This window comes from Corvus hawaiiensis, chromosome 17 (genome assembly GCF_020740725.1).
Source record: "Corvus hawaiiensis isolate bCorHaw1 chromosome 17, bCorHaw1.pri.cur, whole genome shotgun sequence".
NCBI lineage: Eukaryota > Metazoa > Chordata > Aves > Passeriformes > Corvidae > Corvus > Corvus hawaiiensis.
The window spans coordinates 2,677,540-2,705,434 of NC_063229.1; the positions used below are offsets into that span (position 1 = coordinate 2,677,540).

Consider the following 27,895-nt stretch of genomic DNA (forward strand, 5'->3'; position numbering starts at 1 on the left):
AACAATGTGGCCGTTTGTTCGTCCCCCCTGCAGTCACAGCCCAGCATATGCCCACTCTGCTTTTATTCATGAAAGAATGGGGAGTTCCTGCCTACATGTCCTACCTTCTTCTTGAGATGGGAATGTGAATGCAGACCTAACAAAGTCTTGCAATGAAGAGATTAGGGGAGAGGAAGAGTTTTCTTCTGACTACCCAGGCTCCAAGGGGGAAAGGTTTGGTCAACATGGAAGAGACATTTCCTTGCCCCATCTTGTATGTCCAGGTAGGAGGAGCAGCACCCTACAGCCAGCGGATCTCGGGGAAGTTCCCTAAGATTTACCAGCACCCATCCTACTTCCAGCTGGAGAAACAAAGGCCGATAGCAGAAGTGGCAACAGAGCCTTGGAGCACAACCTGATGGAAGATGCAGCAACCTGCAGGCAAGCAAGAGTGCCCTGCCTTTTCTTTGTCTTCTTCTTGGAAGAAGAATCCTGCGGCACTGAAGACCGGCAGGACTTGGTCAGCTGGAGGAGCCCCGCCAACCTTGGTCTTGTTTCTTGCATTCTTTGCACAGTCAGTATTGCCTGTGACTCTGGAGGGTGGCAGGGACCCTGCTTGAGCCCCTCCAGGCACCTGGGGGCATTTTCTGAGGAACGATGCAACAGAGACATTCTTGGTTCTTGGGTGCCTTTGAGGGGAATCTGGCCTAGGTCAGCAATCAGGGCCTTGAGATGGTTCTGCCAAGCAAAGGCATCAGGCTGCCAGGCTGATCCAGATGCCAAAGGCTTCAAGTTACAGGACCCAAGGCAGAGCTGCTGGATGTGTCCAGCTCCTTACACTGCAGCTTGGGCAGTGTTAGCACACCCACCTCACAACAGAACACACCCCCAGAGGGAAAGAGCTACTCCAAAAGCCTTTGTCTTCAGAAAAACTCTAACTGAAGGCTTGAAAGAAAAGAAAATGAAACACAACATCCAGACAACGAGACGCGTCTGCACGGAGAGTTCAGAACTCTGCCACGTAGGAGATGCTGCCAGAGCCCCTGGCAGGTGCAAAGATGGCAAAGAGGGAATCCATTCCCACAAGGCAGAGTCCCACAGGCTTTCATTTACCTGGCTTTTTCCTTCTCCAGGGCGTCCAAGGAAGCCCGAAATCCTGAATTTTGGTGTGCCACTTCTTCCCATTGACTCCTTTCCATCTCCAAGTTCTTCAGGTGCACTTGCAGCTCCTTGTTCTGATGTTCTGCCTCCTCCAGCATCTTCTGGAGGTGCTCAACCTCCAACAGCTTCTGCCTTGACTGCTCCTGGGCCCAGCTCACATCTTGCTGGGCTCTCTGAACAATCGTTGCCTGGGACTCTCTGGAGGCTGCCAGCTGAGATGTCAACTCTCCCACCTCCAGTCAAACAGAACAAAGCAGTCAGAGGCTACAGCCACAGCCTGTCACTGTCAGCCACAGCAGAGGCTGTGAGAAAAGGCAAAGGCCAACTTTCCATTTCTCCCTGTCCTCAGAGCACCAGATTCACAATGCATACACACAACTTGTTTCAATCTCTACGTGGCCCACCAAGGGCACCTGAAAAAGCACCTCCCACACCAAGGCTAGCAAGAAGAGGCCAGCAGGAATCCATGCTGATGGTTGCTGGCCAACAGCCCAGAGGACTAGCCCAGCTGTCCAGGGCAGCAGCTGAGATTCAGCAGAGCACTGAGGGTCCTGCAGAGCAGCTGCCAAGGAGCCCAGAGCACGAGGCAGCCCCAGGGACCACCCCAGCAGCTGCTGCTCTGCCATGGAAAAGCAAGAAGGGCACAGACCCCCTGCTGGATGCTGCAGTGCCACTGCTGTTTCACTCACCTGCTTTTGTAGAGCCTCCCTCTGCTCAAGGAGGAGATTCATTTCCTCTTTGATGCCTCGTAGTTCTTCCTTGTGCCTCTTCTGCGCTGCCTGGATTTCCCTCCGAGCTTCCTGCAGCTCAGCTTGCAGCTTTGCCTCGATGGTCTGGCAACAAAATGCAGAGCAACTTCCTGGGACCTGCCCTCAGGCTCAGCTTTTCCCACTTGCTGTCTCAAAATCCCATTCCTTCAGCGACTTCTTTTGGCTTCTCTACCCAGCTCTGCTTCCATTGCAAGCCTTCCTTCCCGGGCCTGAGCTCTGGAGCTTGCCAGGCTCTGTGCTGCCAGGGCCTGAAGCAGCCCTTGCCTCCTCACTCCCAGCACCTGCCTTTTGTGCCCTTGCCACTGCCCTGCACTCTGTTCCTTGCCTGCTCAGACTTACCTGCCCCTTCTCTTGCTGCTCTTTCACCTCCTGCCTGAGCTGCTGCACCTGCTGGCAGGCTCGGCTTAGCTGTCCCCGAGTTTGGAGCAGTGTCTTTGATAAAGAATTCTTCTCCTTCTGCTTTTCCAGCAGGACCTGCACAGAAGGAAAGAGCAGAGGGCTTGACACTTGCCCTGCAAACTCTGTGTGCCAAGAGGCAAAGACTGATGGGCTCACGCGCTCTCAGAGCACTCGGCTGCTGCTCCCCTGAGCCACTGTCTGCCCTGGGGGGACACAGCTTCCCACGAAGTGACTTAGAACACAGCCCAGGAGACATCTCTGGGTTGCTGTTCAGAAATACTCCAGGCGAGTCTTTAAAAAGATTTTTCTCTTGTCAGCGTTCCTGCTGCGCCCTCCCTGTGCCCACAAAAGAAAAGTCCTACAAACTCCGTTTGGCTATGGACACCGACCAGTACACACCAAAAGAGGACCCGTAAGAGAACAGTGCAGATCCTCCGAGGTAAGTCTTGGAAAAACAGAGCACAAGAGCAGCACAAAAATCCCAACGGAAAGCTGATGTTTCTGCCTGGCTTCCTAGGAGAGGGCTCATTCCTGGGCCCAAAGATAGCCCTGTTCACCTTTCACCTCCCCAAATTCAATGTAGAAGACATAGAGGGCATGCTCCACACAGCCCCATAGCCTGCCATCTCCCACAGCTCCAGCCTTGCAAAAAATCACACCAATTCTCCTTGCACAATCATTACCTCTCGCTTGGCATTTTCAAATCTAGTTCGTTCCTCTTCTCTTTGAGCCTGCAGGGTGGCAACTTTCTGCCTCATCTCAAACAGCACCTTCTCGTGCTCCTGCTCTCTCTCTGCCTTCTCTTTTCCCCATTGCTGCAGCGTCTCCTGCATCTCTGCATGGTGCCTTTCCCGCTCACTTGCCTGCGGAGGGGAGGAAAAATCTTCAAGTTGCAGTCCCCAGGCAAGCTCCTCGCTGAAAACCGTGAAGCTTCATCCCTCCCACAAACCCCAACCTGAAAAGACAACAGCACTGGCTCTCTGCTCTCCAGAAACCGTGTCCTGTCAGGGAATTTAAAAGGAGGCTCAGCAGGTGCAAGAATCACAGAACCATGGAATCATTTCTGTTGGGAAAGACCTGCACCAGCATTGAGTCCAACCATTCAGAAAAGGAGGTGTCACCTTCTGGCACCCTGATGCCCCAGTCACAAGCACTGAAGGACCGGGGCCTGTTCCATTTGCTTCCAGCCCAAAGCTAATCCCGCTGTCCACCCTGGGAGCACAGCAAGACAGGAACCGAGTTCCCACGCCTGCAGCCAGCAGCACTGTTGGCATCTGCTCCACGCTGGCATCTGCTCCGTGGCAGGTGGGACTCGGGGAAGATCCTGCCCTGGGCTGCCACGCTTTGGGTGGGCACTGCCCAAGCTGCTCTGGAACTCGTCTTACGCCCTCACGGAAGCCGTGGCTGCATTTACTGGCCCAGCACCATCCTGGGGGTCTTCACGCGCCTCCGAGTCCAAGCCGCCGCCTCTCCTGCCCGGCCCAGCAGTGGGAGGCCTCTGGCAGAGGATTGCTGCCCTTTCACACCCTCAGGCTCTGCTGGTGCTAAACCAGCCCCCAGGGCCGGCTTGGACAATTCAGAAGCCTATTGTCACCTACCAGGTCTTGCAGGAGCTTGTTTATTTCCACCTGCTGAGCAGTTCCGCTTTCCTGACGCTGCTGCTCTGCCTGCAAGAGCTGTTGCGCTGTGTCTTCCTGCTCCTGCTTCCTGAGAGCTCTCTCTGCTTCCAGCTCACGTTGGAGGCACTGCACTTCTCCTGCAAACATGACCAACAGCAAGATTCAGAGTCTTTACTGCCTTTACTGACTCAGGCCCTTCCAGTGTCGGCGTAGGAGGGCCCTGCCTCCAGCCCCAACGCTCCTCAGAAGCCCTGCAGACAGAGGAGGCTTTACAGCAGCTTCTCTAGGCAGGGGCGGCACCACAAACAAAGCACACGAGGTTCTCACCTTGGAGCGCCTCCTTGGCCTGTGTGACTGTGAGCACTTGAGCCTCCAGATGGTTGCTGGTGATCTCCAGCTGAGATATCTGCTGCTGAGCAGCAAACAGGCTGGATTCCAGGCTCTCCTTCGCTGACCTACAGGTTGCAAATACGGAGAGACATGAGCTGCTCGCTCCTGACACTCCCAGGCAGTTATTCCAGGACAACGTGGCTCAAGGTCCCCAGGCCTGAGAATGCAAAATGGCTCGCATGGAAACTTGTACAGAGAAGGCCCATTTGTGCCATTTCAATAGCAAAGCAGGGCCCGCTGAGGGAGTGCCCAGGCCTTCCTTATGGCCTGGCACAGCACAGACAGCCCAGCCCAACGTGACCTCAACAGCCGAACCTTCAGCTGCTGTTCCTGACCTATGACCCTGGCTAGCTGTGCCCACACAGGCTGGGCTGACGAGCAAAAGCCCAGCCTCTGCTCACAGCCCTTCTCTCATCAGCACTTCCAAGCTGCTCTGCAGGGGGACAGAACAGACTCTCGTCCTGGCTCACCCCTGACTTGTTAACTCTCTTCATCATGGACATAAAGGTACATAATTTTCCAGACACCCTGTATTTAAGAGACTTCAAGAACTACTTTGCATGATACAGTAAAATCTCATGGTCGTGGCAGCACTTGTAAAAATTCAGAACACTATGTTGTCTGAACAACAACTACCTGAATGCAGAGACTGCAGTTTAAACTCCTGCATGGTCAAGGAATAGACTTGCCACCTTTATTTTAGTGTTGCCAGCTAAGCAGGCAGTAGCCCAAGTCTTGTCCTTCTTTGGAGAGTGAGAGGGACCATCCAAAAGGACCTTGGCAGGTTTGACAGGTGGGTGCCCATCAACACTTAGCAAGAATCCCCAGGGGCTGTCAACAATTCCAAAGAGGTTTCCCTGCTGCTCTCTAACCAGCTCTAGGTCCTGCCTCACACTTCTCAAGAGTCTGCTTGGAAGCTGAAGGCCCTCAGCATTTTCAGCAGGAGCCTCTGGCTTCCCCCTGAATGGCAGCATGCTACTGCCAACATCCCAAGGTCAGAGCCTGGAATTCTGAAGCTTCAGTTCTGAAGATCAGGATTGTGTCAAGCTACTTAGGAAGGAAAGAGGGATGTTCAATGCCCAGAACAAGGAACTAAACCCAAGAAAAACATGAGGTTTCACTCAACAGCTGCATGGTTTAACTACTACTCAATTCAGGGCCGGGTGGCTTGCTTTTGACTTCCCACATGAGTGTGCTGGGCGGCACAAACAGAAGCCCAAGGCTCACGACAGCTTTGCTGGCTTTAGATGTCAGAAAAATAACCTTCACATTGTGGCATATTTCTTTTTCTTGAGACTTCCATTTTCTGTCCATGCAAGGTAAAAGCATCTGGAAAGGGTCTCCTCCCTGCCTTTACCTGGTCTCTGCCAGCTGCTTGGAAAGGTCTTGTTTGTGACACTCCATGGCTGCCAGTCGGCCCTCAAGGGCAGCCTTCTCCTGGCCCAGCAGCTCCTTCTCTCTGCGCACCTGGGCCAGTTCCTGGTGCAGCTGCTCCAGAGCCCTGCTCGACGACTCTTGCTCCTGGGAAACCTGGAAGCAGGACAAGGTACAGCTCAAGCCCTTCCTCAGGAGCCCTGTGCAGAGCCAGCCAGTGCCACCTCGCAGGCAGCCAGAGGACAGGGAGCTCCTGTGCTCTGGGCTCAAAGTTTCACAGCATCTGCCCTCTGCAGCTCCCATACCCTGGGCTGCCAAAAGCCTCTGGCACTGTTTCCTTGGAAGTGCTGTGTCAGGCCCTGCTGGCTTGCCTGGCACCAGATTGCTCCTTCCCGAAAAACATCCCTGCCCCAAATTCTGTGTGCTCACCCAAAAATACTGCATCTTCCACAACTGCCAATACACTTTACTCTAAGCACCAGCAGTGCAGCTGCTGTTCAGCCCTCGCTACAAAACTCTGCTCACTTCAGTCCATCACTCTGCTCACCCCCACGTGTTGCCTCCCCTTGCCTGGGCACGGGAGAAGCAGATCCCCATGCCCAGCTTTTGGCCTGGAGCTGATCTGAACAGCAAGCTCCTGCACAGCCAGCCCAGGGACAGGGAGCAAACTCTCCCTCTCCCAAACTTCAGAGCATTCCAAACGGGAGCAGGGCACAATGTGAGCAACGAAGCCCAGGGGGAGAATGAGCCTTCAAGCACTGCTGAGGCCTTGAAACTCCTCCAACTCTTCTTTCCTGACACCACGGGCTTGTGGCTGCTGGGCTGGCTGGCAGCAGAGAGCCAGCTGCTCCCACCTCCTGCTTGCTCTGCAGCGGCTGCAGCCACAGCAGCTCCAGCACGGTGCCCTCTGTCTGCTCTGGAGCAGAGGAGATGCCAGCCCTGGGAGCAGCGCTCAGGGCTTGCCTGGCTTGGGGAAAACGGCTCAGCTCACAGCTGCTCCTCTGCTTTCTGAGGGACATGTGCTTTGCCAAGGGCTGTGTTCCTCCCACCAAGGAAGACGCTGTTCTCACCTGTCCAGAAGTCAACCTGCTGTGCTGGGCAGACTGGGGAGCATCCACTCTAATGGTACCCGAGAGATAAACTTTCCTAAAGATTCTCTGGACACTCCTCCCTTCAGGTACCACCTGCACGTTGGATGGGAGAAAGGGTCACAGAAACCTGTCAGCAAACATGGGGCAAAAGGACCTCTGGACATCAAGGCGAGGAGATCTCTGCTCAGAGACCCTCAATTGCACCAGACAACACTGGGGGCAAAGAGCTCTCGCTGGGGGCTGTGCAGGAGAGGCCAGTGTGTGTGCGGGGACACGGGGCCAGGGAGGGAGGCAGCGGAGTGAAGGTGCCTTTGTGAAAGCCATGGGCTGCCACAACAGAGAGAACAAACAAAAGGGTGCACCCACAGCAGGGACAGGGAGAGGCAAGGAAACAAGCAGAGGACTCCAGAGCACTGCCTGGGCACACGTGTCATGTTCCAGAGGAGCCTGAGGCTCTGCAGAGGCAGCGAAAGCCCACTTTACCTCAAAAGTTCTCCTGAGCACACGCTTCTCTGGCTTGTCTTTTGCTGCTGCTGCAACCTGGTCCCACACACATTCCACACCCTTCCTGGAGCGCTCTGACAGCCGCTTCCCTTCTGCTCCAACAGCCTGCTGGGTATTCAGAGAGGAGATGATTCCCTTATTTCAAACACCACAAGAGCTGTCCCTCAGAAATCTCCATCTCGGGAAGCATCCTCGAAGCTCCAGCAGTGCAGCTGCTCTTCAGCCCTCGCTACAGAACTCTGCTCACTTCAGTCCATCACTCTGCTCACCTGCTCCATTCCTTTCCACACCAAATCCAACCTCCACGTGTTGCCTCCCCTTGCCTGGGCAAGGGAGCAGCAGATCCCCATGCCCAGCTTTTGGCCTGGAGCTGATCTGAACAGCAAGCTCCTGCACAGCCAGCCCAGGGACAGGAAGCAAACTCTCCTTCTCCCAAACTTCAGAGCATTCCACACGGGAGCAGAGCACAATGTAGGCAATGAAGCCCAGGGGGAGAATGAGCCCTCAAGCACTGCTGAGGCCTTGAAACTCATCCAACTCTTCTTTCCTGACACCATGGGCTTGTGTTCCAGAGGAGCCTGAGGCTTTGCAGAGGTAGCAAAAGCCCATTTTACCTGGTCAAAAGTTCTCCTGAGCTCAGTGGTTAATTCAGGCCTCTCGGTCTTCTCCTCGTCTAAAGATGCAAATGATTTCTGAAGTTCCATGCTGGTGTCTGAGAGAAATAACAGCTGCTTCCCTTCTGCTCCAACAGCCTGCTGGGTATTCAGAGAGGAGATGATCCCTTATTTCAAACACCACAAGAGCTGTCCCTCAGAAATCTCCATCTCAGGAAGCATCCTCAAAGCTCCAGCAGTGCAGCTGCTCTTCAGCCCTTGCTACAGAACTCTGCTCACTTCAGTCCATCACTCTGCTCACCTGCTCCATTCCTTTCCACACCAAATCCAACCCCCACCTGTTGCCTCCCCTTGCCTGGGCACGGGAGAAGCAATTCCCCATGCCCAGCTTTTGGCCTGGAGCTGATTTGAACAGCAGCTCCAGAGCTGCATCAGTCGTTCCAGGCGTGCCAGCAAACAATCTGGCAGCCAATGGTCTCTGGCTGGAGCCAGGCAGACACACAAGGCTGCCTGCTGCAGCCCGGGCTGCTTTGCCCAAGCAGGCCTAGACGGACAGGGATCTAGAATCCCACCTCTTCATGGGAAACTTCATTGGGATCACTGAGAGACGTTGCAGTGCACTGAAGATCAATGCCAGTGCCTACCTGGAGACGAAGCCTTTCCTTCAGGATGTCCAAGTCTTTCTTCAGAGCCCCTTTGGAAATTTCACTCTTGCTCAGTGCAGCACTCAGGACTTGAGCGGTCTCTTGCCATTCCTTCAAAGCAGCAGCCCCATGCTCCAACTGTTCCTGCTTGGCTTCCCTGTCCACTTCCAATTGTTGGGGGTTTTCCTTATGAGTTCGCATCTCCGGTGTATTCATTTCATTCTTCTTTTTCAGATCTCTCATCTGCTCCTCGTACAGTTCCCGTTCACGCTGCCAAAACAGGGAGGTCACTCATTCCCTCTCTCGGTGTGCTTTTCATACCAGATCGGGACTCCTGCCACAGGCAGGCAAAGGCTGCCCCTCTCTCTCTGCCTCTCGGGATGCCTCAGACCTTTGCTGGGGCCACCCTTGACGCTGAGTCTTTCCCAGCTCACTCAGCCCGTCCCAGCTCCCTTTCTGCCCTTCCCCGACCTCTTGCAGCTCCACTCGAGTGTTCCTTTGGGAAGCAGCTGCCAGAACTGCAGCCAGGATTCCAAGCCCATGCTAAGAAGGATTTAGGCAGTGCCTAAATGAGGATGTGCTCTCCATCAGGGAGAAAGGGAAGAGCAAACACCCCCAGCAATTCATTCCCTGCAGTTGGGCTGACAGGAGTGGGTTTTGAGCTCTCCTGTGTAGAGTTTCCATGGCACCATCCCCGAGAGCCCCACTGCCCTCTCTTGGAGCAGCAACGGCCACATCAGTCTGTCATTCTCTGCTGCCACTCAGGACGAGTTCTCCCCTTGCAGGCACACGTCCTTATCTGCATCAGCACTTTGCTTTTCTCTCTTTTCTCCCCATTGACTGCTCTCTGATGGCCAAGGCCAAACACCTTTCTATTAACAGCAAACTTGCCCTTCTCACCCCTCGTTCCAGGTCCAGGTATTTGAAATCTGAACGTGGGTTTGGACACGAGGAATTGCCCAGACCATGCAATGTCCATAGAGCCAGTGTGGACATTGAGAACTACAGCTTGTAGGGCACAAAACTCCAGCATGGAGCAAAACCAGCAGCCTCAGCACTAACTGGCTTTGACATGACTATGACATCTTTTCCTCCTTATTCAGAAGAATGCAATTTGACAAGTTCAACTGCAAAGAGGTGCTCCTTAGAACTATTAACACAAGGGCCAAACATAGCTAGGAAATGGCCCTTCATGGCATCTGCCGTTCTCACCAGCACATCCTTCCTTTCCTTCTCCAGGCTCTCCAGTTTCCTCTGCAGAGGTGCCACCTCCTGATGAAGAGTCACAGCCTCTTCCTTCAGGGCAATGGCCTCTTTCTCCAGGGCAGTTTCTCGAGAGGTCTTCTGGTGTTCTGCCCTCCACATCGCTGCAGCAGGAAGGAGAAGGAGAATGAGAACAGCAAAGCAAAGGCAAACTGATGTGCATCCTGCAGGGACAACAGCACATTCTTCTCGGCCTGCCTGTGTTTGCCAGCCCCTAAGGCCACAAGGGCTTCCAAAGCTGACAGAAATGAAGGAGAAAAAAGCAGGAATCAAAGGGGCAAGGTTCAGAGGAATAGGAAAGTGTCTTTGCTCTTGGGCTTGTGCAGAGTGAGCAATCCAAGAGAGACAAAGGAGCGGGGATGCCTGTGCAGCCCTGCTCCAGAGAGGCCAATAGCCTGGAGGCTCTGGCAGGGCCTGGAGTTGGGGGGAATCGAGCTGAGGCATCCAGCTACAGCTCCTCAGCACAGACACAGCACCTGAAAGGCACCACCTGTGCACGGGATCAGCCATAGCACAGCCAGATGGCACTGCCAGCCACGGCATCTTTCTCGAGAAAACGCTTTCACTGGCACTGGATGGATAAATCTCCTGCTGGTTGTTCTTCCCCTCTGCCATCTCTGGGCACTTTTGCTCTGCACGGGATCAGAGATCCCTGCTGGCGAGACAGGATGGGGCAGTGGGTGCGAGAGGAGAAGCTCTACCTTGCTCACTTTCCTCCAACTCCTGCTGCAGCTCCTGGTTGCGAGCCTTCAGATGGTCTCTCTGAGCCTGCACCTCCCTCAGCTCCAGCTCCAAAGCCGTACACCGCGTGGCCATGGCCTCTGCTCTTTCCTCAGAGCTCTGGAGCCTCACACGCAGCTCAGACACCTCAGTTTCCAGCTCCTGCTTCTCCTGAGCAGGCTGGAGAGCTGCCTTCTCGATCACTGCTTCCAGCTCGGCCTGGATCTGGAAGATGGATGCACAGAGCCTCAGGGACAGTGCTGCTCCTGAGGCAGCAGAGCAGGCAGTAGAGCAAGCAAGGAAGGAGAAATGACTTCAGGCAAAAAAACATGCCCAAAACAGAAGGCACAGGGCCAAGGATTCCAACGGAAACAAATGTCCTGAAAACAGGGAAAGGGAGCCAATGCGCATCCTTGAGGCTGCAGCTCCGAACACCAGCTGAACTGGCTGCGGTGGAAGTGCCCTCCCCAGCCTGCCATAGCCACGTCTGTGTGCCCACATTGCTCGGTGCCCAGCACAGGCACCAACTCCATCTGGGACAACACTGCTAACAGAGGGATGGAGAAGCTCCAAAGGAGTCTGCTGCTGCTTCTCCTCCCACATTTCCTGCTGGGACCCGGGAGAGAACGGGGGAAAACATCGGCAGCAGACACCAGATCCAGCCTTGGCCTGTGGGTGCAGCAGCACCCCGGGGCAGAACACGGCAGCAGTGGATGCTGCTGGGAGGGGAAAGCAGTTGGGGCCTCCAAGCCAAAGGTGATGATGTGTGTCCCTGGAGAAGAGGATGGAGAAGAGGATGTCAGGGCACAGATTACCTGGGTGTTGAGCTCCAGCAGTTGTCTTCTAAGCTCAGAACACAGCTGCTCGGTCTCCTGAAGCACAGAATGCAGATGACACACCTGATTGTTCAGTGCCTGGTTCTTTTCTTCCAGTGTTCTGAGGCACAGGTTCTTTTCCTCCAGAGACAGAATCAGCCTAAAAGGGAAGCATGCAACTCATTACTACACGGTATCACATTTTAGGAACTCTTAGGACTCGCACCACCTCGGGGAAAACTGCTCTGTCTGATGAGGTTTGTCTAAACAACGTGGCTGTTTGTTTGTTCCCCCTGCAGTCACAGCCCAGCATGTGCCCACTCTGCTTTTATTCATGAAAGAATGGGGAGTTCCTGCCTACATGTCCTACCTTCTTCTTGAGATGGGAATGTGAATGCAGACCTAACAAAGTCTTGCAATGAAGAGATTAGGGGAGAGGAAGAGTTTTCTTCTGACTACCCAAACCTTTTCCAAGGGGGAAAGGTTTGGTCAACATGGAAGAGACATTTCCTTGCCCCATCTTGTATGTCCAGGTAGGAGGAGCAGCACCCTACAGCCAGCGGATCTCGGGGAAGTTCCCTAAGATTTACCAGCACCCATCCTACTTCCAGCTGGAGAAACAAAGGCCAATAGCAGAAGTGGCAACAGAGCCTTGGAGCACAACCTGATGGAAGATGCAGCAACCTGCAGGCAAGCAAGAGTGCCCTGCCTTTTCTTTGTCTTCTTCTTGGAAGAAGAATCCTGCGGCACTGAAGACCGGCAGGACTTGGTCAGCTGGAGGAGCCCCGCCAACCTTGGTCTTGTTTCTTGCATTCTTTGCACAGTCAGTATTGCCTGTGACTCTGGAGGGTGGCAGGGACCCTGCTTGAGCCCCTCCAGGCACCTGGGGGCATTTTCTGAGGAACGATGCAACAGAGACATTCTTGGTTCTTGGGTGCCTTTGAGGGGAATCTGGCCTAGGTCAGCAATCAGGGCCTTGAGATGGTTCTGCCAAGCAAAGGCATCAGGATGCCAGGCTGATCCAGATGCCAAAGGCTTCAAGTTACAGGACCCAAGGCGGAGCTGCTGGATGTGTCCAGCTCCTTACACTGCAGCTTGGGCAGTGTTAGCACACCCACCTCACAACAGAACACACCCCCAGAGGGAAAGAGCTACTCCAAAAGCCTTTGTCCCCAGAAAAACCCTAACTAAAGGCTTGAAAGAAAAGAAAATGAAACACAACATCCAGACAACGAGACGCGTCTGCACGGAGAGTTCAGGACTCTGCCACGTAGGAGATGCTGCCAGAGCCCCTGGCAGGTGCAAAGATGGCAAAGAGGGAATCCATTCCCACAAGGCAGAGTCCCACAGGCTTTCATTTACCTGGCTTTTTCCTTCTCCAGGGCGTCCAAGGAAGCCCGAAATCCTGAATTTTGGCGTGCCACTTCTTCCCATTGACTCCCTTCCAGCTCCAAGTTCTTCAGGTGCACTTGCAGCTCCTTGTTCTGATGTTCTGCCTCCTCCAGCATCTTCTGGAGGTGCTCAACCTCCAACAGCTTCTGCCTTGACTGCTCCTGGGCCCAGCTCACATCTTGCTGGGCTCTCTGAACAATCGTTGCCTGGGACTCTCTGGAGGCTGCCAGCTGAGATGTCAACTCTCCCACCTCCAGTCAAACAGAACAAAGCAGTCAGAGGCTACAGCCACAGCCTGTCACTGCCAGCCACAGCAGAGGCTGTGAGAAAAGGCAAAGGCCAACTTTCCATTTCTCCCTGTCCTCAGAGCACCAGATTCACAATGCATACACACAACTTGTTTCAATCTCTACGTGGCCCACCAAGGGCACCTGAAAAAGCACCTCCCACACCAAGGCTAGCAAGAAGAGGCCAGCAGGAATCCATGCTGATGGTTGCTGGCCAACAGCCCAGAGGACTAGCCCAGCTGTCCAGGGCAGCAGCTGAGATTCAGCAGAGCACTGAAGGTCCTGCAGAGCAGCTGCCAAGGAGCCCAGAGCACGAGGCAGCCCCAGGGACCACCCCAGCAGCTGCTGCTCTGCCATGGAAAAGCAAGAAGGGCACAGACCCCCTGCTGGATGCTGCAGTGCCACTGCTGTTTCACTCACCTGCTTTTGTAGAGCCTCCCTCTCCACAAGGAGGAGATTCATTTCCTCTTTGATGCCTCGTAGTTCTTCCTTGTGCCTCTTCTGCGCTGCCTGGATTTCCCTCCGAGCTTCCTGCAGCTCAGCTTGCAGCTTTGCCTTGATGGTCTGGCAACAAAATGCAGAGCAACTTCCTGGGACCTGCCCTCAGGCTCAGCTTTTCCCACTTGCTGTCTCAAAATCCCATTCCTTCAGCGACTTCTTTTGGCTTCTCTACCCAGCTCTGCTTCCATTGCAAGCCTTCCTTCCCGGGCCTGAGCTCTGGAGCTTGCCAGGCTCTCTGCTGCCAGGGCCTGAAGCAGCCCTTGCCTCCTCACTCCCAGCACCTGCCTTTTGTGCCCCTGCCACTGCCCTGCACTCTGTTCCCTGCCTGCTCAGACTTACCTGCCCCTTCTCTTGCTGCTCTTTCACCTCCTGCCTGAGCTGCTGCACCTGCTGGCAGGCTCGGCTTAGCTGTCCCCGAGTTTGGAGCAGTGTCTCTGATAAAGAATTCATCTTCTGCTTTTCCAGCAGGACCTGCACAGAAGGAAAGAGCAGAGGGCTTGACACTTGCCCTGCAAACTCTGTGTGGCAAGAGGCAAAGACTGATGGGCTCACGCGCTCTCAGAGCACTCGGCTGCTGCTCCCCTGGGCCACTGTCTGCCCTGGGGGGACACAGCTTCCCAGGAAGTGACTTAGAACACAGCCCAGGAGACATCTCTGGGTTGCTGTTCAGAAATACTCCAGGCGAGTCTTTAAAAAGATTTTTCTCTTGTCAGCGTTCCTGCTGTGCCCTCCCTGTGCCCACAAAAGAAAAGTCCTACAAACTCCGTTTGGCTATGGACACCGACCAGTACACACCAAAAGAGGACCCGTAAGAGAACAGTGCAGATCCTCCAAGGTAAGTCTTGGAAAAACAGAGCACAAGAGCAGCACAAAAATCCCAACGGAAAGCTGATGTTTCTGCCTGGCTTCCTAGGAGAGGGCTCATTCCTGGGCCCAAAGATAGCCCTGTTCACCTTTCACCTCCCCAAATTCAATGTAGAAGACATGGAGGGCATGCTCCACACAGCCCCATAGCCTGCCATCTCCCACAGCTCCAGCCTTGCAAAAAATCACACCAATTCTCCTTGCACAATCCCGTACCAACAAAATGTCTCTCAAGATCTATTCCGGTGCTGGACATTTTCAGGATTGTTGAGGAAAGCAATTTTGCTTGCTGAAGCAAGTGAAAATTCACAGCATTTCTCCTTCTCGGACAAAACCCACAGCAAAGTGTCCCCTCCTCCAGTGTGCAAAGCAGCTCTCTGCAACGAGGGCATGCCTGGCAGGGAAACGGCTCTTGTGGTGAGCAGTCCTTTAGTGACTGATGGCATTCTGGCTGATGTGGCCAAAGCAGACTCTATTTGTGCAGCAGTTCACACCAACAATACCATTTACATGTCTTACACAAAGAAGGTGTCTCATGGCCCTTGCTGGTATTCAAGCCTGAAGACTGCACTGTGGTTTTGAGCTTTTGTCTTCAAAAGCAAAACCTCTGCTGTGTCTTTGCCAAACCTACCACGTACTCCAGAAGTGAGACTGTCTGACAGAGACCATCAGAAACAAACCCTTCTCTCACAGCTCTCCTGTAACACCCAATCCAAACCTCCCCTGGCACACTTGGGGCCGTTTCCTCTTGTCCTGTCCCTTGTTCCCTGGGAGCACAGACCAACCCTCACCTGGCTGCACCTTCCTGTCACAGGGATTTGGAGAGAGCGAGAAGGTGCCCCCTGAGCCTCCTTTTCTCCAGGCTCAGCGCCCCTCAGCTCCCTCAGCTGCTCCTTGTCACACCTGTGCTCCAGACCCTTCCCCAGCTCTGTTCCCTGTTTTAGAGGCTCTGGGGCTGCCCAAAGTAACAAATTTTGCAGAAGCATGTAACCCTTTGCTGATGAACATGCATATGCCTGGCTAATAAATGCGTGTGCCATCTTGAGCCAGGTGTGCACAGCAGTGTCCCTCTCTTCTCCTGCCAGAAACAGCATCTGGCCTGATCTGGCTGGCACAACTGCCACTCTCACAGGTGCTGCCTAGGAATAAGGTGTCCAGAGCCACGGTAACATCACGCCCCTCTTGCTCCAGCAGCTCCCTCTGAAGCTGCAATTCCTCCAGTGCCTGCCGGTTGACTTCCAGCTCCCTCTGTAGTGATGGGTCTTCTCCCTCGAGTGCACCAAGTCCTCCACTGTACAAGAAGGGGCAAGACAAGTTTTCAATGGAAAACCAGCCTCATTTCCAAAACCAACCTCCATCCTGTCCTGCTGCACCGCCTCTTCCGCCTGGGCTGACGCTTCCTTCAGCTGCTTGCTGTTCTTCTGGCGCAGACTCAAGGCTCCTGCCGCCGGGATTCCAGTGCATTGCTGAAGCTTTTCCTTGGACTTCTCAAGGTTTTCACAGTCACTGCAGAGACAAGGCTCAGTCAGAAGAAGGAAGAGGCCTGAAGAGCCATCGATCCCATTTTCAACCCTCCACAATGGAGCTGGGGGCAGTGGCCTAAGGAAGACCTTGCGCTTTCCTTCCCAAGGAAATCCTCAGAGGCAAAGGGAAAGGAAGGCAGGATTTTGTCTTCCTTCAGGGAGAAGCAGTGGCTGGACAGGGGCACCCAAAGAACAGAATTCAGGGAAGCAGCACAGTGAGAGGAAGGAGTATTCTACTCCAACATCGCTGTGCATCTCCCAGGCAGCCTTGGGAGTCACAGTAGAGCATGAAAAGCCCTGACAGGACGATGCTCGAGAGCCACACTGAGGCCTACACATGGTAGGGCAGGTGAGTTCTTCGCCTAGAACACCTCTGAACTCCCAGACCTGGACTCAGATTGCCTCTGGAATGCAGGAGGAGGAGGAAGAAACACTCACCTTCTGATTTCTTCCATCAGAGAGTCTATTTGCTCCTGGTGGCTTCGGAGCCTCTTGCATTGCTCCTCCATTTGCTCAAAACCTCGCTGCAAGCGCCCACAACTCTCTGTGGCTTCCCAAACCAATTTAAAGGGATGCTGTGCATCAGTGGATGTCAGAGTTGAGAGGCTGTTCCTGGAGGCTGCATGCTGGGAACGGTCAGTGCCGGTGATGGAACTGGCCATGCTGCCACTGCCGTCTAACAGCACCTGAAAGCCCACATCCAGCTGTTAGTCAGGTACTCTGCTCCTATTCCAAAGTACCACTGAGATGCCTCTTCTGATTCCACAAGAACCAGTGTCCATTCGTGGAGGACCAGTTTCCAATCCGAGCCAGCTCAGCGCAGTTTACTCACCTCAGGGGCTCTGGAGAAACGTCCCTGGTGAGAAAGGCCTCGAGCTCCCTGGAAGAGCACAGGGAAGAGCACACTCAGACTGCATGGCTGCCCCTGAGGCAGTCACCTCTAAATGCTTCCCAGCCTGGAATTCCAGCTCAGCTCCTTCCTCCCCTCCTTGGGAATATTTTCAGCCCAGTAGGTTGACAGCAGCACAAACAAACATGCTGGAAGGTGTCTCATCACTTCTTAGAGCACCACAAGGGGAATTGCCCAGAGCCCCATCCAACCTGGTCTTGAACACTGCCAGGGATCCAGGGGCAGCCACAGCTTCTCTGGGCAACCTGTGCCAGGGCCTCAGCAGCCTCACAGGGAAGAATTCCCTCCCAATATCCCATTAAACCCTGTCCTGTCCCTGCAGGCCCCTGGCTTAAGTCTCTCTCCAGCTCTCTTCCAGCCCCTTCATGCATTGGAAGGTCACCCTGGAACCTTCTCCAGGCTGGACAACCCCAACTCTTGCATCCTTTTCCCTTGGCAAAGGTGCTCCAGCCCTTGGAGCATCTTCCTGTCATCCTCTGCCCCACCGGGGATCATCTTGGAGATGTCTGGGAGAAACCCATTCTTGTCTCCGGGAAGCGCTCAGGCTGCGCTGTGAATTGGGCTGAGGGGAAGGCAATGAAAGCTGCTCCCTTGTTTGTGCCCACACCCTCCAGTGGGACAAGGACGGAGGAGGAGATGTGGGTGTGCTCTGGGATGGCCAGGAGCCCCCCCATTCCCTCCCAGGCCGGTCCCCATGGCCAGCACCAAAGCTGCTGCCAGCTCCGGGACAGCCAACTGTTAATCCCTTGCTATTCCCAAAGGGAACTGTTCCCAGTGGCACAGCCCAGGCCCACCCAGGCCCCTGCTGGGCTTGGCACAAAGAGGGCAGCAGCTCTCTCACTCACCCGCCGGGTCTCCATCTGCCCCTTGGCACGAGCAGTGACCAAATGTCAGCGTCCAAATGCTGTTGGCCTTTGCAGGGTCTAAACCCCAGTGTCCAAAGGCTTTTGGCCTTTGCAGGGTCTAAACCCCAGTGTCCAAAGGCTTTGGCCTTTGCAGGGTCTAAACCCCAATGTTCAAAGGTTGTTTGACTTCGCAGGGTCAAACCCCAATCTCCAAAGGCCGTTGGCCTTTGCAGGGTCAAACCCCAATATCCAAGGGTCGTTGGCCTTTGCTGGGTCAAGAGCACAAGATCAAAGTGCTGTTGGCTCTTCCAAGGTCAAAGCCCCAATGTTCAGGAGCTGTTGACAGTTGCCAGGCTGCACACCCCAACATTCCATGGGCTGTTGATGGTTGCCACACTCCAAAGCCCAGCATTCCATGGGCTGTTGATGGTTGCCACGCTCCAAAGCCCAGCATTCCATGGGCTGTTGATGGTTGCCAGCCTCCAAAGCCCAACATTCCATGGGCTGTTGATGGTTGCCACGCTCCAAACCCCAACATTCCATGGGCTGTTGATGGTTGCCACGCTGCAAACCCCAACATTCCAGGGGCTGTTGGAGAGGCCCTCCCCTGGCTCTCCACCCATCCCAGCTCACTGCTGCCCCGGCACCTGCACCATCACCCCCACATCCCCACAGCCCAGCTGGGCAGCTGGGCAGGGACCTGGCTCGTAACATGAGTTCAAAGTTGCTGGCCCAGACAGCATCAGTTTTAAGGCTCAGCATTCCTGAGACCCGCATGCTCTTTAGGGATGCGCTTAGTTCCTGAGTCACAGGAATTCGTCTGTCTCCCCTGACAAAGGGGAGGTGTAAGAAAAAGCCTAAAAAGGTTCTTGGTGCTTACAAATATTCATGGAAAGTAAAGCTTTGCATCTAGAACAGCCACATGAGGAGGAAAAATGATGTTTCAGGGTCTTTTCAAATTCCTACAGAGAAACGCCAAGAGTTGCAGTGTTTAAGGCTCATAAAAGAGATTAAGAATCCCAAGACAGACACAAGTGCATTTTTTTCTCTGCTCTCTGTTGGGCAATACATCACTAGGTCTTCTAGGCAGAAGAAAAGTCTTGCTGCTTATTTCAAAGATTCCTCGTGTCTTGGGGTGACCTTATGATGTGTATCCCATATCGCTGCCTATGCCCAGAAATTAATTTCTATGCCTCTAAACTGAGCACAACTTTTTCAAAGCAGTTTGCAGCTTGTTCAAGGTCACACACAGATAGCGTTTTTTTTCCAGCTGCAGCAGGGGAGGGCGGAGGCACCCGGCTTGCGGCTTCCCGGTCAGCTTTTGGCCAGTTGCTCAGCTGCTTTTTCTCCAGAGAGAGAGTTGAATTTTTTTTTCCTTCCTTGGAATTTCGGACTTTCTCCCTTTTCCACTGGACTGCTACAATATTAGAACACATCAGCAGGACTTTCCACGGAGCGCAGAGGGCCTGGCCCTGGGCCAAGCCCCAGCTCCGAGGAGACCAACAGGAGGACTCTAACAGTTTCCCAGGTTTTTTCTCCACAGTGAGAAATTTTATTATTTAGCATTATTTTCCTTTTCCCGTGTGTTTGTTAAAGAAATAGTTTTATCTCCTTCACTCTCCTTCGAGGAAAATTTATTTTTTCCCGAACCTGGTTGGGGCGGGGTGGTTGTGCCTTCTCTCCGAGGATATATTTCTAAATTTGGCCAAACCGGAACACCTCGCTAGGAACAGACCTTCCAGAACCAAATGCTTGGAAAAGCTTTGGTAGATATTTTTCTCCCTCATCTTTGAGAACATTCGTCTGTGTCCTAGGGAGGATTTTTGTGCCTCAGTTGACAGGAATTGGTTTCTGGCAGGGTACAAATGGTCTGGGGAAGAGAAGAGCGGCACCTGCCTTCTCCAGGGCCTGTCTCTCCAGAGACTGACGGCCCAGGGATGTCACTGCCAAGTTAAGCTTCAGAGACCGATGCAGCTTCGAGTCTCTGCTTCCAGAACAGCAGCTTTGGGCTCCTTGAGCACAGCTGCAAAGGATCAGGACAGCTCCCGTGAAGGTCTGAGCTCCTGGCTGGTCCTTGCACACCTCTCAGTGTAGTTCTGCCAGTGCTGTTGGTCTCGGGCCAGCTGTGACTGCAGCAAGGACACCTGAAAGAGGCAGAAAGCCCAGCTCAGTCAAGCCCACGCGGGCAGGAGCATCCGCAGCCCCACGGTACCGGCTATGGGGGCAGACACAGCCTCCAGCTCCAGCCCTCACCAACACTCTGCCCCTGGGGAAGGGGAAAGGAACAGGCTCCCACACTGCCCCTGAACGGAGCTCAGATGATCAACAAGTCCAGTTCACGGCTGGCAAACCCTTCCCTCATACAACCCTCAGCCACCACAGGTCTGGGAGAGAGAGTTCCGACAGGATTTAGGAACCCAGCTCTGATTCCCAAAGCATGCATTCGGGCCACTGACCCCTTTCTCCACGGGCTGTGCCTCAGCACGAGGGCTGCAGCTCCCCTGAGCTACTGGAGGACTCTCCTACTTGAGCTGCTGGACAGCCAGCCCCAGCATGAGGGGAATTTGGTGCTTGGCGTGTTTTGGTGCTTTCTTGAGGCATTTTAGCACCCAAAGCCCCTTTCACACCTCCCTGTTTTTTCATTATACGTTAAAAAGGGCTTTAACTTCTTCATATTTCTTCATATTTATTATGCTTCCACTCAATTTTACTTAATTTCGAGGGATTCTTAAAGGGGTTTTGGGAGTTTTCTTGGTTTTGCTACGTTTTAGTGCACAATCCACCTTTTCAACACTCCATTGCTTAAATGCAACTAAAATAAAGCCTTATATTTTTCATACTTATTTAAATTTCTTCCATTTTCCTCAGCTTTGCTGATATTTCGAGGAGGTTTTGACGCTTCTTTGGGTCATTTCCGGTACCCGCCCAGCCAATCTCAGAATGAAGTCTGGCTGAGGCGGGAACAGCTCTCGCCCCGCCCCCTGTCCCACCCAGCCAATGACTGAGGGGAGTTCGGCTGAGGCGGGAACAGCTCTCGCCCCGCCCCCTGTCCCACCCAGCCAATGACTGAGGGGAGTTCGGCTGAGGCGGGAACAGCTCTCGCCCCGCCCCCTGTCCCACCCAGCCAATGACTGAGGGGAGTTCGGCTGAGGCGGGAACAGCTCTCGCCCCGCCCCCTGTCCCACCCAGCCAATGACTGAGGGGAGTTCGGCTGAGGCGGGAACAGCTCTCGCCCCGCCCCCTGTCCCACCCAGCCAATGACTGAGGGCGCTTTTCCCCGCCCGCCGGTTGGGCGGGAGCCGCTCCCCACTTGTCAATCAATGAGGGGGGTCCGGCTGAGGCTGGCACTTCCCCCTCTCCCCCTCCCCGGCCAATCACTCCCGCCCCTCCCTGCCTCGCTGCCACTGGCCCCTTGTGACTCTGAATTTTCCCCACTTGCCCCAGTCCGGACTGGTTTATACTGGTTTATACTCCCCCTCCCCAGCAGAGGAGCTCCTGCGCCCCCCACCCCCCAGTGGGTAAAATTCACGTCACGAGAAGTTCGTGTCCACAAAGGAGACAGAGGAGTCCTGTAAAATTCCCTTGATTTGGAGAAAGGGAGAGAGTCCGTCAGGCGTGTCCAAGGGGGTCTCTCCCAATTAGTTGGAGCAAGTAGCCTTCTTTTCTCCTCATTTCCCGGCCGCATTTTCCCCTCCTTCCCTTTCCCTGTTGGGAGGTACTTGGAAGGTACTTGGGACTTCCTGATCTGCCTATCCATGTGCCCCTGTAAAACACATGATCCATGATCATTACAATTAGCTAAATCGATTTATTTTAGTAAGCTTTATTAACTGGCATGCACTGCTGCTCAGCCAAAGTCATGCTAAAGTCCTGAACTTTGGGAAGAAGAACAAAGACTTTATAGGACTATGAATATTAATGTATTTGCCTAGTGTGGACAAAAAGCTAATTAGAGCCCCCCAAACTCCCATCTCACCTCCCACAGACTCCCACAATGTCTCCAGTGATATACAGAAAAGACTCTACTACTGGAATATGTAGTAAAGTAGGTATGTTTATTCCAGTGTTGGAACGCATGGGGGATAGCTCCTCCAAAACCATGCATGCCGACAGCTGCATTCAGCTTGGTATTTATCGGGTTACAAGCTCCATATTCATTAAGTTTCCCAGTACGCCTATACATATTCGTTACCTAGCTCCCCTTAGCCTCGCCTCCTATTACAATGAGCCCAAAAGTCATTTACATCCGCGTTGCGCTTGCGCAGTGTTGTCTGGTAGTTGTGGGCAGGGGTCTCTGGGACAAAATAAAGGGTCTTCCTCAGGCTGAACTTTTCACCTTGCTTCCCTGCGCATGCTCTTTGTGTTCCTGGCCCAAGTCCAAACTTCAAGGCTGATTTAAGTTAGCTTTAGGTTTGAAAACAGGATCTTTGGTCAAGATTCCTTCCCTTTATCAATAGTCTTCTATCTTCTCATCCTTCTTTGGTAGGCACAATATGTCATACATGAAATCCCTATTTGTGCTTGGTCTTTGCATATTAAGTGCTTTAATTAATTGATTTTGAGTTAAATATTTTTACATTGAATCTTAAAATTAACCCATCAGCTCAGGTACAAAAATCCAGTTCCATTATCAGTGTTTTCAATTGTTCAAAGTAGTTTATTAAGAGAGTTGCACCCTTCCCAGTTAAAAATTCCCCAGTTAAAATCACCAACTTGCTCTCTTTTCAAACTTCAAACCACTTGTACACCATGGGAGTTGTCTTTCCTGTGTTTACTGTATACTTTTGCAAGTGTTTTGAGATGTGTTGGATGTATTTTAATACTTTTTTTAGGTGTTTTTACTTGCTCTTTGGTTCCAAGGCCAAAAAACCCCAGTTCTAACAGCCAGCAGCTATTTTTAGCCCATAGCCGTTGCCCTGGGGGCAAGCTCCGTGGCAACCTGAATTTTAATGAAGGCATTTTAGCTTCCTTATCTCAACTAATACCACCCCTCTGACAACGATAAGCCATTGGTGGACGGAGATGATCTGTCAAAGGGAAAGCACCAATCACTTTAAACCGAAGGGGCGGGCTGTGGGCAGGCTGTGGGCGGACTGGGGCGGAGCAAAGAGACCATAAAAACAACGAGGCAAAGAGGCGGTCCCTTTCTCTTTCTGCAGGCTAGCTGTGGTAATGTTGGTGCTGGGCATTAAAAGCCTTACTCCTTTTAAGGAGCCTTTAGTAATTTTTTACTTTTGGACCAGCCAAAAGCCAGCCCAGCACTGCAAGTCTTTCTTTTTCTCTACCTGATGTCTAGTGCTGTCTCAGCCAGAAGATCTCAAATCCCTGCGCTCCTGGGGCATACCATCTACCGAGCCATAGGATCCCAAATTTTTATATTTTTCTAATTTCTGTAATTTTTCAATTTTTCTGTTTTCAATAAATTAATCTTTTTAAGAGTTGTCTCATTTCTCACACAGTAAGTGTTGAGCAAGCTGTATCCATTGTTTTTAACAAACAGCTTCTTAGCAAATCATTTAACCTCTGCTTCCCCCTCCTCCCTCTGATTCAGTTTCCCCTTTTCTATAGAGTTAGTAAATTCTTTTACTAATACACAAATTCTTTTTCTAATAATCTTTTACAATAAGCATCCCTTAATGCTCTTCCGTGTGCATTTGACAAGGTAGTTAAAACTGATAACTTCTTTAGCGCTCTGTATTTCCAAGCAAGCAACATAATAGACAGCACAAGGCAAGCACTCACCAAATTTAATAAAACAATTATGGAGTGACATAATATATTCAGAATGCCAGTTGCGGTAGGTGACCACCCAAAAAGCACGTCCCACCAGTGTCCTGGGTTGCACTGTATTCTAGTACCATCCCCATCAGCTGTTGAAATCAGGTGGGGCAGTGTTTCCTTGCCTCCTCCCCCCAGACTATCTTTCTGTTAATGGCCCATCATTGTCCTGCCGAATGACTCAAAGATAACTCCCTCCGGACTATCTTCTGTTAATGAGCCTAATCAACACTTGGCCTCATGACTCATTACCCCATTGTGAGATGCTCCACCCAGAGGGAGGAACCAAACATCCCATCCTGGATATAATCTGAGATTCTGAACACCAGAGACAACCTTTCCACTGGATTTCCAGAGGACAGGAGCTACATAGCCACTACTGGACCTTCTGAGGAAGAGCAGACCCTTTTTTCTACAGGATCACCGCTTCAGAGGACTGCAGCCACCATTCTGCTGGACTGCTACCACCACCCTGATTAACGGTGTCAGGTTGTATCCTGAGTCTGTCAGTTTAACCCGGTGATTTCTGCCTTTATTTTTTTTCCCTTCTTTTATTTCCCTATTGTTATTCTGACTTGGTGTCTCCCACTGGTTTGTTTTCAAACTAGGACAACCAGTTATGACTTGCATCTTGTTTTACTCCTTGCAAGATTCTGCTTATTTCTTGTGTGTCATGATGGATGGTGACTAAGGTCTTTTTCCCATTCTTTCAGATTTCTTCTAAAATCTCAATTAGGTCCTGATGTTTCACTAATTGCTTTACTAATGTGAGGTCCATCCCAATAGGGGTGGGTAGCAATTTATGGTATATGGTGTAGTTAGACCTTATCAATTGATGAGACACAACCTGTGGGAGTGTGTTTTGCTTTGGTTCAGTCCGGGTCTCCCCTCGAGTTTTGTACCTTTGTATCTACCCAGTTTGTATCCTCCCAATTTTCTGCCAATTACCCCATTTCCCACCTTTGTCTCCTCCCTGGCCCTTGCCAATCGTGCTGGCACCCCTCCCAGGCTTCTAGAAAGTTCTGGCAGGGGCATCGTGTGACTGGCTAGGGGAAAAAGATCCCTCCCTTCCTCTCCCATGGTTGGTTCCCTGATACGCCTTTCACCCTGTTCACCACACCCTTCCCTTCTCCGATTGGTTCCCTCCCATGTTACCACCCACCCATAAATCCTCCTACAGATGCCTTCGGAGCTTGCTCCGAACTGGGCATCCCTGGGAAGTGGGACCTCGCGTCTGAGGCTCAATAAACTTCCCGGATTTAACCCAGTTCTGAGTCTGCCTCCTCCCTCCACCGCTCGCCTCCATCGCCGCGGTCCTGTGGAAGGACCCATGAGCCAGACCTCTGGTCTCCCGGAGTCCGGAGGCTGGCCCCCCGCAGCCGACTGCGTCCGGAGCTGACCGGGCTGAGTGGGATCCACTCCCAGGGGACGCAGAGGCAACAACCAATGCTAAATACGGTAAGTTACACCCAACAATCTTGGTAAAATTACAAATACAAAAATTAGAGTGATTCCTGGTGGCTACATTTATTTTACTGTCATCTATCATCATAAAAGTGCAGATAGTTCTTAAGCATACACAACCTTGGCCAATCTATACAAGTACTGGTTTTGGTGAAGTGTCTGGGTGGATCTCAAAGTGACACATGCCTTGTTCTGCATCAAGACATATGTCTCTGGCATCAAGTGTATTACTTTCACAGATAAATCCTTGTTGTTCCCGTGTGATGCAAGATTCTAAATTTACCATTTGCCGCTTTCCTCTCACCATCCGAGCCCATACTCTGTGTTCGGAGGGGTAAAATCTGTCCCTTTATGGTTTAGTCCCAATGCGATGATAGGATGAATTACATAAACTGTGGCATTCCGTATCGTAAGCACGAAGGCAGTAGCTATGTTAGTCATTGAGTCATAGGTGAAATTTACCAAGGTCCACCAGGATTGGAGCTTTCTTTCTAATTTAGTAGCATTGTCCCAAACAGCTCCTCGGATTTCAATAGGAAAAACACCTTCATTACCTTCTCTTATGATTAAGGAAGCTGCGGACTGCATCCATAATTGAGCTTGTATGCAGCTAAGGGCTAATGAGACATTGTCCTGAGCTGTGCCAAGTGTGTTTAGTATCATTCGTGGTCCAGGTCGCTGAATTTTGCGAGGTCTGGCAGTATTTTTGAGACTTGCCACTGGCTGTTTCCCAATGCTAATAGGGAAGATTGTAGGGGCTGTTTTAATTTGGTCAGGTCACTGGTTGCTGTGGCCAATTTATTCATCAGTATCTCTGAATCAATCCCATTTATGACTCCCAGTCCTGTTCCCAGCATGCCAGTCAGGTCTCTCCGCATTCTGCCCTTGAGGGGGCTTTGCTCCTGCAGCCAGGCTGTCCACCCTTCAAAGGATGTTTGAATTAAAGGGGAGCAGGCTGGTTGGATCTCAGAAATGTTAATTTGCACTAGTAGTTCTACACGCTTAAGAGACCACTCTGGATTAAACAGCAGTAATTGCTGGCCTGTGTTTCTCACTACATAAGGGCCAATCTCATAAACCTTTGGCTCAGATTTAAGTGATGTGACCTGGGTTTGGATCTGATTGCCAGAGTAGGTCGTAGTAGGCCTAGCCATGGCATTTATCTGGAATTTGAATGAGAGTCCATTACTGTCCTGGGCCCAAAGACAAACTACTTCAACGGTCTGTGCTAATGTAAAATTATACCAACAATCTACTTCACTTGAATGACTACAGATTTCATTATGTTTGTCTGTAGGAGTAGTTGAGACACTGATTTGGGTTGCTTTTTTATGAGTAGTTCCGTTAATCATTCAGCATCTTATTTTGATTTCTTCTCTTACAGTTCCCTGAAGTTGCCAAGTTTTTTGTTTTGTCCATTCTTGCTTTATATACACTTGGTTCCCATGCATGACCACAGTCAGCAGGTTAAAATCCTTTAAATCAGAATATTTCCCCAGGAGTCCAGTAAACTGCATAAAGGCTTGGGACCATATGTCTTCTCTCCTATGAATAACTTTTCAGCTTAAGGCTATAATTATGACTGAAAAAACCCCAATTTTCTGGGTTATACTTGTGTGCCACCGTAATATTTTCATTTTGTTTGGGTAAACTTCAAATTCAGTTCATCATCCCCAGGGGTCACTTTCCAAGGGGCCTCTGGAGCCTTCTTTACCCAAGTACGGTGAATCCATGCACTCTGCTCTCTGATCTTAATCGCGGTGTAAGTGATGAGAAGCACCTGGAATCGTCCTCCCCACTGTGGTTCCAGAGGTTTTTCTGTAAGAGACTTAACATATACATAATCTCCAGGCTGAATGTCATGTACAGGACTGTCCAAGCCTCGACTTCGGGTTCCAGCCACATTTTTCAGTTTCTCTAAGCTGTCTAAAGCAATCATATAGGTGGTTAAGGTCTCCTCCCCAATTTAGGTAGATATTCCTTTCTGGACCCCATATGGTCTCCCATAAAGTATTTCGAAGGCACTTAGGTTTTTTTTTAATTCTGGCCTTGGTCCAAATTCATAACAATGCAAGTGGAAGAGATTGGGGCCAGGGTAGGTTAGCTTCTTGCCCTAGTCTCACAATTTGCTGTTTAATCAAATGATTCATTTTCTCTACTTGGCCACTCAACTGGGGGTGGTATGGAGTGTGGAGTTCCCAATCTATGCCTAAATGTCGGCTGGTTTGTTGTACCGCCCTTGAAATAAAATGTGGTTCCCTATCTGAGGATATTGTGGCTGGAACTCCGAAGCGTGGTATTATTTCTTGTAGTAACGCTTTGGTTACTTCCCGAGCTTTAGCGGTCTTAGTAGGAAAAGCTTCTGGCCATCCTGAAAAAGTGTCTGTCAGCACTAGTAAATATTGATACCCCCCTTTTCTTGAAAGTTCTGTGAAATCAATTTGCCACTGCTGTCCAGGCCCATGGCCCCTTCCAATTTGACCCATTTTTAGTTTGGGGGTGTTTTTGGGATTAGTCTGAAGGCAAAGGTTACATTGTTGGGTTACCTACACAATGGTTTCAAATAAATATCTAGCAATAATTTTCCCAATTTAGCAGTTATATAAGGCATTTGTTTCCCAATGTGTTTTCTGGTGCTCTTCTTTAACTAGTAACCATAGCAAATGGGAGGGAATAACCAATTTTCCTTCTGCAGTGATAACCCCATCCTTCTTGGTTAAATGTTCCCCTTTCATCTTTAATCAATTTCTTGTCCCTTTTGTTCTATATTGGCTTACCCTCTAGGGAAAGTTGTCCATCTGGGATCAAGGCTCCAGTTTTGTTGTTACCTCACTTTCTACTGCTTCTTTTGCCTCTCTGTTCACCAGATCATTTCCTTCTTCCAGTTCTGAGCTCACCTTTTGATGTGCCTTGTGTGCATGATTGCTACCTTCTCAGGTAGCTGGACTGCTTCCAACAGCCACATTAGTTCTTGTGCACGTTTGATGT

The 27,895-nt window shown here is 51.7% G+C and overlaps 2 protein-coding genes across 2 annotated transcripts in view; both read right to left on the minus strand.

Moving 5' to 3' along the window:
- Positions 1 to 12,156, minus strand: part of LOC125334966 (centrosome-associated protein CEP250-like) — a 41,502-nt gene extending 29,346 nt beyond the window's left edge. Inside the window, exons 1-10 of the mRNA XM_048322205.1 lie at positions 12,053 to 12,156; positions 11,428 to 11,503; positions 10,510 to 10,753; positions 9,758 to 9,912; positions 8,546 to 8,815; positions 7,267 to 7,395; positions 5,676 to 5,848; positions 4,256 to 4,383; positions 3,908 to 4,065; positions 2,993 to 3,172 (exon numbers count right to left, since the gene is read on the minus strand). Of these exons, the coding sequence (XP_048178162.1) occupies positions 2,993 to 3,172; positions 3,908 to 4,065; positions 4,256 to 4,383; positions 5,676 to 5,848; positions 7,267 to 7,395; positions 8,546 to 8,815; positions 9,758 to 9,912; positions 10,510 to 10,753; positions 11,428 to 11,503; positions 12,053 to 12,156 (1,617 nt within the window). The remainder of the gene's footprint in view (positions 1 to 2,992; positions 3,173 to 3,907; positions 4,066 to 4,255; positions 4,384 to 5,675; positions 5,849 to 7,266; positions 7,396 to 8,545; positions 8,816 to 9,757; positions 9,913 to 10,509; positions 10,754 to 11,427; positions 11,504 to 12,052) is intronic.
- A 487-nt stretch (positions 12,157 to 12,643) lies between these two features.
- The window catches only part of LOC125334967 (centrosome-associated protein CEP250-like), a 46,400-nt gene continuing 31,148 nt past the window's right edge, over positions 12,644 to 27,895 (minus strand). Inside the window, exons 7-9 of the mRNA XM_048322206.1 lie at positions 13,863 to 13,994; positions 13,443 to 13,586; positions 12,644 to 12,986 (exon numbers count right to left, since the gene is read on the minus strand). Coding sequence (XP_048178163.1) covers positions 12,702 to 12,986; positions 13,443 to 13,586; positions 13,863 to 13,994 — 561 coding nt within the window. The 3' untranslated portion in view covers positions 12,644 to 12,701. The remainder of the gene's footprint in view (positions 12,987 to 13,442; positions 13,587 to 13,862; positions 13,995 to 27,895) is intronic.